This window comes from Hyperolius riggenbachi, chromosome 12, assembly GCF_040937935.1.
Source record: "Hyperolius riggenbachi isolate aHypRig1 chromosome 12, aHypRig1.pri, whole genome shotgun sequence".
NCBI lineage: Eukaryota > Metazoa > Chordata > Amphibia > Anura > Hyperoliidae > Hyperolius > Hyperolius riggenbachi.
Genome location: NC_090657.1, coordinates 21,186,693 through 21,200,818, shown reverse-complemented (window position 1 = coordinate 21,200,818; position 14,126 = coordinate 21,186,693). Strand labels below are relative to the sequence as shown.

At 44.0% G+C, this 14,126-nt stretch overlaps 1 protein-coding gene across 2 annotated transcripts in view; it reads left to right on the top strand.

Moving 5' to 3' along the window:
• Positions 1-4,052, top strand: part of STRADA (STE20 related adaptor alpha) — a 64,023-nt gene extending 59,971 nt beyond the window's left edge. For both annotated transcript variants that reach the window (XM_068262852.1, XM_068262853.1), the window contains one exon: positions 827-4,052. In XM_068262852.1, coding sequence (XP_068118953.1) covers positions 827-979 — 153 coding nt within the window. In that variant the 3' untranslated portion in view covers positions 980-4,052. The remainder of the gene's footprint in view (positions 1-826) is intronic.
• The last annotated feature ends 10,074 nt before the right edge of the window (positions 4,053-14,126 follow it).

Sequence of the window (14,126 nt, the reverse complement as noted above, 5' to 3'; positions counted from 1 at the left end):
CTTATAGAAGTGGGTGAAGGTCCAGTTTTAAGTATGAATATGAACCATTGAAGCCAACAAATGAAGAATGAAGCTGTGCACCAATCTAATTGGGATACTTTATTAACCTTCATGACTTATAGGGTGAGGGTAAAGAGTGATTTGGCCAGATAGCTGTTTTTTGGGCTTCACAGCTTCTTCGGAGGCCACAAAACAATGTAGCCTCTGAAGAATGGGGAAGCTTGCAAAATGGCTGTCAGACCTCATCACAATTTACCATCACCCTTTATGCTGTGCTTGCTGAAGGTTATGAACGTGTACCAGTTGGATTGGTACATAGCTTTATGCATTGGTGCTGGGCATTGTTCTTTCTTGTGCTGCTTGTTCGATGGGCACATTTAGTTAGTGCATTGACTGGAGCTTTTAGTGCCAGGCACTCTGTGTCCTTTTTACAGTACAACTGGAGATTAACCACCTCACCTATTTTATTTTTTTTTTTTGCCTCGTGTATTATTTAAAAACTAAAGCAATTTTTCATATTTCAGCACTCCTTCCATTCATTTGCCAATAACATTATCACTACTTATTCCACCGGAATGATCTATACATTGGTGGTTTTTTTTCACCACAAATTAGGCTTTCTTTGGGTGGTACTTTTTGCTAAGAATTGTGTGCAGGAAAGGATGAGTATCAATTAATTATTTTTCAGTTTTCAAATAGGAAAGGATGAGTATCTACGTCCTTGGGAGCACAAGTGCGGTTTTCAGGGACATAGATACTCATCTTGCTGGAGGGAAACCGTTTTTAAAGGTGGTAAATTTAATAAACCCTCTCTGCTTTTTGACAGATAAAACGCAGAGCATCAGAAGCCCTCCCGGAGCTCCTCCGTCCGGTGTCCCCCATCACCAATTTTGAGGGAGCCAGAAGTACTGAACCCCAAGGAATGGAGGGACTTGTGTCCAACATGGAGCAGCTGGATGTGGATGACTGGGACTTTTAAGGATAAAAGGAAGGGAGAGGGGAGGGATCCAAATCCCGTTAATGTTTACACTGCACATGCCCTGAAGGGGTCTTGCTCATTGGTGGTGCATGGGCATACCTACAGCCACGAAGGTTAGGAGTCCATAAAGACAAGCCAGCACTGGTGTTGGCAGCAACCTCATCTCACTGTACATGGTGTTTGTTCCCCAGAGAGTGGCGCACTATGCTGGAGTCTGTCATGTATATACTTAGTTAACCTGCTTAGCACTGTATAGACATTGAACATACCTCTGTTCTTTTGGTTGTCTGGTTTTGTTACCGTTTCGTTAAAATAGTTCACAGGTGTCATGTTGATCTGCCTGTCAGTCTTGTGGGAAATTGACAGGGATTCTCTCATACTGGTACATTTCATTAAGGAAGTTCAACTATTAAGCTACAACAGAGTTAGGAAAAGTAGCTGTCTGTAGATGGCAGTCTTGACCCAAAATAGCTTTATACAGATTTGGGACTTGGAGCTGAAGTTTTAGCTAGTGGTGAAGGAACTAGTGGAGTTGGTCAATCAGATAAGTCTTGCTTACACATTTTACACATTGTATCTAGCTTAGAATTTGGCTAATAAAAATGGTAAAAGTGCATTTGATTAGCCCAGTTTGCATGTAAGCCAGACTTCTCAGCATCTTGCTGACCATCTCTATTGTTTAGAGATTCTAGGTGGCCTGAGCTTGTGCTGAAACAGCCTCTTTTTTCCACTAGCCTGCGATTTGCTTCTGATCGCAAATCTCAAGGTACATTAAACTAATGGAAACTGCAGCAGCAATTTCCATTAGTGCGATCCGATTGCGATGCGAGTTTGGTCAAAGCGCAATCGTCGTCCTGCCGCGTTTTGTATGCGATTGAGCTGGACTATAATGAGTATAGTAGCTCAATCGCAATCGCATAGTGGAAATTGAAACGCGATTGCGATCGCGATCGCGATCGCATTTCATAGTGGAAAAGAGCCCTTAGTGCGATCCGATTGCGATTTTGGTCAAAGCGCAATCGTCGTCCTGCCACGTTTTGTATGCGATTAAGCTGTACTATAATGAGTATAGTAGCTCAATCGCAATCGCATGGTGGAAATTGAAATACGATCGCGATCGGATTTTATAGTGGAAAAGAGCCTTAGGGCTCCTTTCCACTATGAAATGCGATCGCGATTCCGATCGCAATCACGTTTCAATTTCCACCATGCGATTGCGATTGAGCTACTATACTCAATCGCATACAAAATGCGGCAGGATGACGATTGCGCTTTGACCAAAATCGCATCGCAATCGGATCGTACTAATGGAAATTGCTGCTGCAGTTTCCATTCGTTTAATGTACCTTGTGATTTGCGATCAGAAGCAAATCGCAGACTAGTGGAAAAAGGCCCTCAAGGTGGCAATACACATCAATTTTACCTGTTAATATCTGGTAGATTTAATCACTCTGATTAAATCTGCTAGAAATTGAGGCTGTGGGCAGCCAAAATCAATCCTATTAGTCCATTGCACCAGATGGAAGATAATGATTGGTGGTGAGTCAGGAGAGGTGGCAGATTGACATAGCATTACACTGCATGGAACACTGTTAAGGTGGGCATAAAGCACTCGATAAAAACATCAGATAGATTCCTCTGATTGAATCCCTCCACACACTACGCACATATTTTCAATAGATTTCAGCATTAAAGCCAGTGAGAAGCTTTGCACACTGCTGACCTTGTTTGCAGATCTTCCTCCTTACACAGGGCATGCTGAGTAGTCAGGGAATGACCTCTCTGCCAGCATGTCTGCTATTCACCGCTGTGCTTTCCTTTGTTTTTCCTCTCCCAGGCGCCTGTGTCATGTGATAAACGCTGCAGGTCCCTTATGTTACCACTAGAGGCCTCTAGTGTTTGACGTTACACAGGCGCTCGGGAGAGAAGGAGAGCCTGGCGGGGGACAGAAGCTGCGCCAGCGGATAGGTGAGAGAAGGTGCTGAATTGGTCGTTAAAAATTGAATGCTTAACCGCTGCAGATTAAGTGACATTTGCCACGATTTACTGAATCGATTTTCTGCATCAATTCCTAGCAGATTCGCTGGATATAGATGCAAAAATTGACCAGTGTATGGCCACCTTAACATTGCGGTTAGATTTTTTTTTATAGATTTCATGGTAAAATATGTGTAGTTTGTTGCAGTAATAGATCTCTCTCAGATCAGATTTAATCTAACAGGGCCTTACTTGATAGTCAAATCTGGCTTTTAGTTTGGTTGGCCCAGTTTGGTTTGGTTGTAGTACCCCCTGGTAATACAAATCACTTGGGCCAGCCTATCCTGAGGTGACATTGAGCAAGCAGGCCTCTGAGGCTGGACCTCTGATCCCAGAATCCTTCACAACCATCCCCATTATTAGAGACAAATGGCTTGGTCTTTTCCTGGATATAATGAAAGCTGCTCACACCCACTGTAAAGACAAACTTCATGACGGACTGATTCAGAAGATGTGTAGTTTGTACCTTCTTACATTTCATTTTCTTCAGAAGTATTCATTGTTTTTTCAGTAGTCTTCAAGCCTTCTTTTCAATCAGCTCTCCATCTAGTTCCTACGGAACGAGTTATACGTCTCCAAATGCTTTTACAGCTCTAAAGACAACAGAATAAGCAGGTTCTGGCTGGCAAAAATACTACTACAAAATTGTCATTTATTTAGTTAGTCCATCATGGAGTTCTTTACATTTAGAATTTGCCTTGCTTGTTTAGATCAACAACGTCCTCTTTTTGACATCCCATTTTCTGGCACAGTTACAGAGCCTGGAACAGTGGAATCATCAGTGTTGTAAAAAACAGGACTATGAGTGGTCTAGTTTTACTATCTGGTGTACGAGCTTTTGAAATTTTCCTGGCATCCATTTTGGGATGATTGTTGTACAGACACATTGCCAGGCAACCCCTAAGCAAATTTTGTATACTTTGACAACTGTGGCCAAAGCACACAATTTCCAAATAACTGAAGCAGAAAGATATTTATTGAAGCTAGCCCTTGATGTTTGGAAAAGGTGAATGTCCATTAAAGTTTTTACAGAAAATGCGGCCTTGTCTGATGACAATAGGATATTTTAAAGCCAGTTCGGCTAGATCCATTCACAGCTCTAGAGCAGGATGCATACTAGGTACAACAATGATCATTTCCTCAGCCTGCCTCACACAGTGGCACAATACAAGACAGTCTTTGAAAGTGTTAAATGCTGTGCAGTTGTTAAATATGTGTCTTTTTCTAGCTCTCCCATTTTTATAATTGGCAAAAAAACGCTACTACTCCTGGTTTTATCTGTCACAGTGACTTCTGGGTAGTTGCTGAGCTTGGCAGCACATGAACTGGAATTGCCATGCTGTTCATCTGGAATTGACTTTTGAGCGCTGCTGACACAGATGTGATGAAGTCTCACAAAGCCAGTTTTAAACTGAATCCAGCTAGATAAAGCTGACGCCTTTAGGTTAGATTCACACTACTGTTTGCAAAGGTTGGGAATGGCTGAAGTATCGCTGTTGTCACACATTGGATTAGATGTGTGCGAAGTTTTGTTTTCAAGCATCTGCTGAACATTGGAGTGAATGTTGCCAGTTAACCCAGAGATGGATTAAGGTGTAATGTAGCCCCAGGCAAAGTAGTATATTTTGGTAAGCTGAAGTAGAGAGAGGTCAGTGAAGGTGGCAGGCAGGCCCCAGGCTCCTGCTTAGGTTGCCTGGTGGATGATCCTGCTTTGAGTGAACCCCCTTGTCTTAATTTTCCTCCATTTCCCATTACTCCCCCTTTAAAGGGAACCTGAAATGAGAAGAGTACGGAGGCTGCCATATTTATTTCCTTTAAACAATACCAGTTTCCTGGCAGCCCTGCTGGTCTGTTTGGCGGCAGAAGTATTGGAATCACACCAGAAACAAGCATGCAGCAAATTGGTCAGATCTGACAATAATGTCAGAAACACCAGAACTGCTGCATACTTGTTCAGGGTCTATAGCTAAAAGTATTAGAGGCAGAGGATCAGCAGGACAGCCAGGCAACTGGTACTGTTTAAAAGGAAATAAATAGGACAGCCTCCCTATACCTCTTGCTTCAGTTTCCCTTTAACACAGAAACACTGGGTATAAACCTTAGTGTGAAATTAGCTCTTACCTTTGAGTCAGGCAAAATACATTGAAGAACAGCCCTACTGAATGTTGTTTTTTGCTTGGCATAGTTGTTTCTTTTTAGCAAAGCTGCCAGTTGCATTTTTTTGTCTTTGCCCACCTAATCCAGAATTGTCTAATCCATGCTGGACAGTTTATGTTCCTTGAACACTGCGGTGTTGTGATACCATCGCAGACGTGCTGAATAGTGGCATAGCACATTAGACAGGTGGTGCAGCCATGCAGTGAAGCATACAGTATAATGTGACATGGAGATAGTGTAGTGCACACCAATGCACCCTATTAGACACACAATACACAGTTGCAATGCAACATCCAGATAAGGAAAAAACTGCTATAGAGCTAGTTCACACCAAGAGCAGTTTTAAAAGCGCTTTGCTAATGTGTTTATATGGGCTAGTTCACACCAGTGTGATGTGATTTTTTTTTTTCAGAAACAGAGGTCCTGTAGCATGTTGGAGGTTATTATGCCTCAATGTAAAGTATAGGAACATGTAAAATTGCTTTAAAAAAAATCACTTAAAACAGATTCGAGATGAAAAAAAACTATAACAAGTAACTTGTCTATATAGCTTATCTAAAGTTAAGATAATTTACACAGCAAATCTAGCTGCAAACAGCTTCAACAGTTTATGATTATTTCTTCCTGTGATACAATGAGGGCAGCCATGTTCTGTTTGTCACAGGCTGAGGGCTGGAGATGCTATCAGCTTGCCTGTGTGTGTGTGTGTGTGTGTGTGTGTGTGTGTGTAAATTCAGTCCCCTCTCCTCCCCTCTGCCTCTGAAATCAATGGCTAGTAACCTCCTCCTTCTCCTGGTCAGACTGAGCTCCCATAAGCCTTTGCTACAGTGCCAAGGCACTGTGAAAACGCTGTGGGCGAGGCTTGTTTAGTTTATAGGGAATTAGAGTATTTAAAAAAAAAAAAAAAGTATTTGCCTTGAGGAATGCCCTATAAACTATATGAAAGGAACCCAATTATGCAATGAGTAAAAGTTTCTCGAATCCACTTTAACAATGCTATTTTCAATGCAATTGCTGTTCTTTTCCAGGTTAAAGTGTATTTCCTGTTTTGCCACAAGGTCTACAAAATCCCTAAACACAAATGCTCCAAAATTACTTGGTATAAATAGAAAATTGGTATTTGGGAGCAACGTTTCACAAGCCAAGAAAAATGTCAATCGTTTAATAGTTCAAATCAAAAGGACATACGAGGCTCTCATCTAATTTTTCTCTTGGACAGTAACTCGGTCAGGAGCTATTTTCATTGGCTTGTGACCACTGTGAGCCAATCAGGTAAAGCTCAGGAAGATAAGGAAAAAGCTTCTGGTCCTTAAAGGGACCACAATTTCAGCCAGTGTGTTCTCTGCCTCCTCAGCACCTCTTCTCTCTATCATGTGCTGATAAGTATGGTATATGTACTTTTATTTGCCTTAAGGACATCCGAGGCGAGCTTTAATCTATTTTTACTTACCTGGAGCTTTCCTCCAGCTCCTAGCAGTCATTTCACTCCTTTGTCGCAGCTCCGGTCCATAAAGATTGACGACCTGCAGGGGTGTGTACTGCGCAGGCACAATATGCACCAGATGACATGGGCGCTTGCACACGCATGAGCTAAAGTGCTGACCGACCGAAGGGTCGGTGATCTTTATGGGCAATCTGAGGGACACCCAGGGGTACCGGAATTGTGGCGAGAGAGTGAAATGACTGCTAGGGGCTGGAGGAAAACCCCAGGTGAGAAAAATGGATTAAAGCCTTGTCTTGTATGTCCTAAAGTATGTATACCGTACTAGTGAGAAGAGGTGTGGCGGAGGCAGAGCGCACACTTGCTGAAAAAGTGTTCCCTTTAAACAAAACCTGTAATGAAAAAACCTCCCCTGGGGGACACTCACCTTGAGTGGGGGAAGCCTCCGGATCCTATTAAAACTTCCCCCGTTCTCCTCGGTCCCACGGCGGCGAGAAACCTCCCGGAACGGCGGCGATGTAAATATTTACCTCCCCGATTCCAGCGCAGGCTTGGCTCTCCGCACGGAGATAGGCGAAAATATCCGATCTCAGTCGGGCCGCTCTACTGCACAGGCGCAAGTCTCCTCCGCCTGAGCAGCCCGACGGAGATTGGCTATTTTCGCCTTTCTTCGTGTAGAGCCGCAACAGCGCCACCCGCTGGAGCCAGGAAAGGTAAATAAATCAGCGCTTGTCAGGCTTGTTGAGGGAGGATTCTGGGACACTTCGGGGGAGCCAGCGCTGGACTGCCTGCAGCTACAGGGGAGGGGGAAGCCTCATTGGGACTCTGAGGCTTCCCCCTCCCGAGGCGAGTACCCCCCAGGGGAACTTTTGTTTTTTTTTTGTTACAGGTCATCTTTAAGGATCAGGGACTTTTTTTTTTTTTTTTTTAATTCCTTCACTTCCTTATCACTGTGATTGGCTCCCAGTGGTCACGAGCCAATGAAAACAGCTTCTTACCGATGAGAATAGCAGAGCCATGCTGTCTTAGTTGGCACATACCAATGGCAGCTTAAGTTTTTTTTTTTATTTACTAAGGTTTTAATAGGTGGTGTTAAAACCTCATTTCCTCAGCAGCACAGGCTGCTCTGTTGCTTTTCAGTCTGTTTTAGGGCTGGTTGATACTGCAAGAGCTTGTTCTAAGCACTTGTGAATTGAAAAGCTCTTGCTAATGTAATGTTTGTGATTCCACTTGAGGGATGCGATTTTATAAACAACACCCATAGCATTGCATTAGCAAGAGCTTTTTCCAATCACTTGCACTTAAAAAGCTCATACAGAGCGCTAAGCGTTTACTGGCCTTTTTTTTTACAAGATTTTTTTGTTAACTATTTTGTGTGCAGACAAACCGGTAGTAAGCTCTTTCACCGAGAACTTTTTTTTAAAGCAATTTTCACTGAAAAACACTCACAAAAATCGCTGTTCAAGGAGATATGTGATTTTTTTTCTAAACCTTGCATTGAAGCACAATCGCCCAGAAAATGGTGCAGCACCCGCGATTGTCACTGGAAAGATCGCTCATGTGAGAACACTCACATTGGATTTAATTACACAAGCGCTTTAAGAAACAACTCAAAACTCTTGTAGTGTGAAGCAACCCTTACACGGTTTTGCAGATTATTTCCTTGTGTTGAATAGCAGGTCTGCTTTAATGGTTGAACAGTCAGATGTGCAACAATCTATTACAAGAGCTCATTGATACAACTGTGACGTAGGCTGGGATGACTCCTAAAGATGACTTCTGTTGGGCTTTACAAACTTTATCTGCATGTCCACATTGGTCACACTTTAATCTGACAAACCTGTTGTGAACAAGTGCACAGTAAACACGTGATCCGGAGTACTCTGTTACACTATTTTGCCAAAATGAATAAATTTGAAATAATTTCACTTAATTCTTCCTAATCTTTAGTAATGATCATTGCATAGTGTATATATATCACCCAAAGGTATAAAGGAATCTGACACAGGATCAGGCCCTTTTCAGACGGGGGGCTGAAGTGCCAAACAGTTCAGTCTCATGTCTGCCACCCACCAGTGCAATTCGGGCACAATTTATATGCAGCTGAATTGCAGCGGTTGTAACATCACAGGTGTTAAGCATTGACATGCGGTGGCATTACTGGGTGGAGGAGAAACGCGACATGTGAAGGCGGAGTGCAGCTGCAGCAATGCTCAGATCTCACTCCATGGGGGAGGGGGGGCTACCTGCCTGCAGGAGACTGGCTGACATGCGGTGACTTCACCGCTTGTCAGCTGCCCGTGTGAAAGGGCCCTAATGGTACCAGGTACTGCTCATCCCCCCTTTCCTATGACTTGACCCTGAACAAGCATGCGGCAGATCAGGTGTTTGACATTACGGTCAGATCTGACAAGATTCCTTCCATGCTTATTTCTGGTGTTAGTCAGACTTTACTGCAGCCAAATAGATCAGCAGAGCTGCCAAGCAACTAGTGTTTAAAGGGAAATAAACATGGCCACCTCCTTATTTTTCCTCACTTCACTTGTCTTTTTAAAGGAATCACAAGGTGAAAACAAATGCAGTCCGAATAGAACTTTAAAGTCAACCTCCGGACTAAAAATTGACTCAGCAGCACTGGAAAGGCTTTGTGTTTCTTTAACAGTTTCACAGCATCAGAACTTTTTTTTCTCTTATACAAGCCTCATTTTTAGCTGCATAGAAGAAAACTGCCCGGGCTTTTTCCCCTGATGCTGTGCAAAGCATGATGGGATTTCTGATGTTGTTCTCGTTCTGCTGTTTTGTATTTCAAAGATTTTATTGAGTTTTAAAGAATTTTAGATTGAGTACAGCACAACAGAAAGAAAAAGGCTGACAATCAATCAACATGACATACAGATGGATAATGTGCATCACATCAGTATAAACGGCAGAAGTTATGTGAACAGTTATATGCGATTAACATGGGGGAAGCATAAGAAAGTTGAGAGTGCACCCCAGAGGGCTAAGCCCAGCTGTCTGGGGTGTGCTGTAGGTCCATGGGGAGGAAGTCCTGGATTGTGACCAGGAGTAATTGGGACCTCTGGTGCCCATCGTCCAGCGATAGATGAGGCACCGGGGAAAGAGGTCGCTAATGTTGTCTCGGCAGGAGAAGAAGAAAGACGGACAAAACCAACGAAAAAATGAAGAGAACAAGTGGGAGATAGCGAGGGGGGGGGGGGGGGGGGGAGGAGAGAGAGAGAAAGAGAGAGAAGGAAGAAAGTGGAGTCCCGGCTCACAGTCTAGTTATCGAGGAACTCTCCATGTGTGGGTGTTCGAGTTGAATCCAGGGGTCCCAGATCTTTCCAAATTTTGTATGGGTGTCATTTAGTATGCTAGATAGTTTCTCGTTAGTCATGAAGGAATTAAGCCTAGATTTGACCTCGTTAATGTTGACCGAGGGTTTTTTCCAGTTGGCGGCTATGGTCATGGTAGCTGCTGAAAAGACAAGAGAGGCTAGCTTGTTTTGGGAGGAGGTCAATGACTCCACCTTTCCGTGTAGAAGAGCCTGCCAGGGGTCTTTGGGGATGGAGGTATGGAAGAGAGCTGAGAGCAACCTGTATACTTGGCACCAGAATCTCGTCAGGCGGGGGCAAGTCCACCAAATATGCATCATGTCGCCTAAAGTCCTACAGCCTCGAAAACAGAAGGGGTTGGCTGAGGGGAACACTTTGGCTATTCTTGCCGGAACTAAGTACCAGCGGGTCATGACTTTGTAGGCGGCCTCAACTGTGTGTAAATTAGAGGAGCAACGAGGTATTGTACTCCAGATATCTAGCCAATCCTCCCTGTCCCTTGTACCTGGGAGGTCTGCATCCCATTTAGTGAGATAAGAGGGGGTATAGGGGTGGTCAGGGCGAGTGAGAAAAGCATAGATAGTGGAAATTAGTCCTTTTGAGTTTGGGCGGTGTAAGCATATATTTTCATAGGGTGTGGTACCGTAGGGGGGGTCTTTATTCCGAATGAGAGATTGTATCCAATGTTTTATTTGGAGATAACGGAAGAATTCTCTGGGAGGGGCTTGAAAATTTTCTTGTAGGGCAGGCCATGAGTATACTCCCCTAGGAGTAAGGAAGTGTGTAACTCGGCTAAGACCCTTTCCCTCCCACCATCCGAAGGCCGCCGGGTTGTTTGGTGCAATTTTTTTTTTTTTTAATTTGACATTTGAAGCCTAGCGTGTGCAGCTGGGAGGGGTGATCAGGACACAGGACAGTTGGAACTGTGGCTCCTGCTCCTTGTCACCTCCTTTCAACCAAAAAGATGGCAGCCCCCATGAATCACAAATATTTGCCTGTTCTTTTAGAACAGGGTGGGTAAGAGATTATATTACCAATCTATTCTAATTAACATAACTAATGTAACTTAATGACAGTATGTTTGTTTAGGCTGAAGTTCCCCTTTAAAAAGGTCTGAAGTGAAAATAACAATAAAATTGCTTACTTTTTACAATATTCATTTATAGATTTAGTTCTGACATTTAGTTCAGAATGTTCTGACATTTATCACTGGTGATGACACCTTTAGTCTTGCCAAGTGATCTGTACGGGATGTTTGTAATAGAGTTCTATGCACAGAGAGAGATATTGCTTGCTTGGCAGTTGGAAAAAGCTGTTATTTCCCACAATGCAACGAGGTTCACCAACTGAAAACTGTCAGGACCATGGTCATGACATCACAATGTGGGAGGGGTTTCACCACAATATCAGCCATACAGACCTCACTGGTTATCTATTTGAGGAAAAGGTAAAGGTTTCTTGGGGGAAAGGGGGTAGTAACTACTGATTGGGATGAAGTTCAATTCTGGGTTAAAGTTCCTCTTTAAAGGGACTCCGAGCTCATCTAAAAAATAAAAGTTGTACTCACCAGGGGCTTTCTCCAGCCCAGTGCTGGTCGGGAGGTCCCACGCCGGCGTCCTGGCTCCTCTCCTTCTCCCCGCTCCGGAATGGCTGACAGGCCATGCGCAGTACTTTCACGCCGGCCGCCGTGATGACGCGAGGCGGCCGGCGTGTGACGTAATCTGCGTCATATGCGGAAGGAGCAGCCCGACACTCGGGAGAGTGTCGCTCGGGCTGCGGCCTGTCAGCCATTCCGGAGCGGGGAGAAGGAGAGGAGCTAGGACGCCGGCGTGGGACCTCCCGACCAGCACTGGGCTGGAGAAAGCCCCTGGTGAGTACAACTTTCATTTTTTTGATGAGCTCGGAGTCACTTTAAGGCCTGGTGCACACCAAAACCCGCTAGCAGATCCGCAAAATGCTAGCAGATTTTGAAACGCTTTTTCTTATTTTTCTGTGGCGTTTCAGCTAGCATTTTGCGGTTTTGTGTAGCCTTTTTGGTGTAGTAGATTTCATATATTGTTACAGTAAAGCTGTTGCTGAACAGCTACTGTAACAAAAAAAATGCCGGCAAAACCGGTCGTAACAGGCGTTTTTCAGAGCGGTTTGCGTTTTTCTTATACTTAAAGGGAAGGTCCAAGCAAAATAAAAAAATGAGTTTCACTTACCTGGGGCTTCTACCAGCCCCATGCAGCCATCCTGTGCCCTCGTAGTCACTCACTGCTGCTCCAGTCCCCCGCTGGCAGCATGCCGACCTCGGAGGTCGGCGGGCTGCATTGCGTACATTTTTACGCATTCTTGCTAGTGCAGGAACATAAACATACATTTTTACGCGTTAGTTAGTGGTGGTTAGCATTAAACCACTAACGCGTAAAAAATGTATGTGTTAATGTTCCTGCACTAGTCGGAATGCGTAAAAATGTACGCAATGCGGCCCGCCGACCTCCGAGGTCGGCAAGCTGCCAGCGGGGGACTGGAGCAGCAGTGAGTGACTATGAGGGCACAGGATGGCTGCAGGGGGCTGGGAGAAGCCCCTGGTAAGTTAAACTCATTTTTCTATTTTGCTTGGACCTTCCCTTTGACATTGAGGCAGAAACGCATCCGAAATCCAAAAAATGCCTCACCCCGGGAATATGTGTTTCTGCAAAACGCCTCCTGCTATGGTGTGACCCACCCCATTGAGATACATTGACCAAGCGGATCCGCAGCCACAATCGGCTGCAGAAACGCTAAAAAAGCTGCTCGGTGTGCACCAGCCCTAATAGAGAGGAATACAGAGGTGCCCATCTTCATTCTCTAATAAAAAAAAATGCTAGCTGCGTGACTTCTGCTCTGATGCTGTACGTAATGAGATTGGAGAATGATCTGGAGGGAACATTTCTGTCCACACTAAGTTATGCCTCCCCTGCCCATATTCCCCCTTGCTAGCACCAACAGACAGGCTGACAAAGGTGGAGGGGCAGGACAATGCGGGCAGATCGGACCACTGCATCCAAGTCCAACTCCATGCAACCAGGCCTTGGGTTTGGATTGGCACTGAGGTAGCCAATAGGTTATACTAAGGCCACATACACACATCAGACCATAGCCTTTGGAAAATGAAAGATCACAGACCAATTTTACCCCCTTCCATGTAGTATGAGAGCCATACTCTACACAGTCTATTCTATGGAGCTGAACTCCCCATCAGATACAAATCTTTGCAAGATGCTGCACACACAGATGCTGTACAGACACAAAAGATCAGTATCTGCAAAAGATCTGTTCCTGCAAAAGATCCGTTCCTGCAAATTGCATTCATAGTCTATGAGATCTGCAGATCATCATACACACCTTGTTTAACTGACACTCATCTGCAGATCAGACAATCATCTGCAGATCGGAAAATCCATCCTGGTGGATCTGCTCTGCAGATGAATGTCTGTTAAACAAGGTGTGTATGATGATCTGCAGATATCATAGACTATGAATGCATTTTGCAGGAACGGATCTTTTGCAGATACTGATCTGTTGAATGTGTACAGCATCTGTGTGTGCAGCATCTTGCAAAGATTTCTATCTGATGGGGAGTTCAGCTCCATAGAATAGACTGTGAAGGTATGGCTCTCATACTACATGGAAGGGGGTAAAATTGGTCTGTGATCTTTCATTTTCTAAAGACTGTGGTCTGATGTGTGTATGAGCTTTAAGAGTCAGTCAGAATCGTCACTTACCTCATCTACACATGAAGTGGTGTTTACATTTAATTATCACTACAAGATCCCTTTACATTTAGCCTATCAAAGCCTTTAGCTGCTGATTAATTGACCATCTAACTGATCAACTGCTGACTTTAATGAGCTCAATTTCTTTCCCTTCTGGGTATGGACATTTTGCACACGGGGTAATTATTTTTGCTCCTTGCTACATCATGTATAGTACTTAAAAATATAGTCTTGTTATACAGTTTTTGCTGTAGGTAGTCAGGCGATTCACTTTACCAGCATAAGTTTTCCCTATTGTTTGCAAACTGACTATTTCTTCTTACCATAATGAAAGAGTGCAGCAGCCACACTGTAATGCCTGGTAAACACGATGAGATTTTCAGGAAGATTTCCTGCCAGATTGATCCTTTCCTATCTCATTTTCGATCGATTTTCCGTAG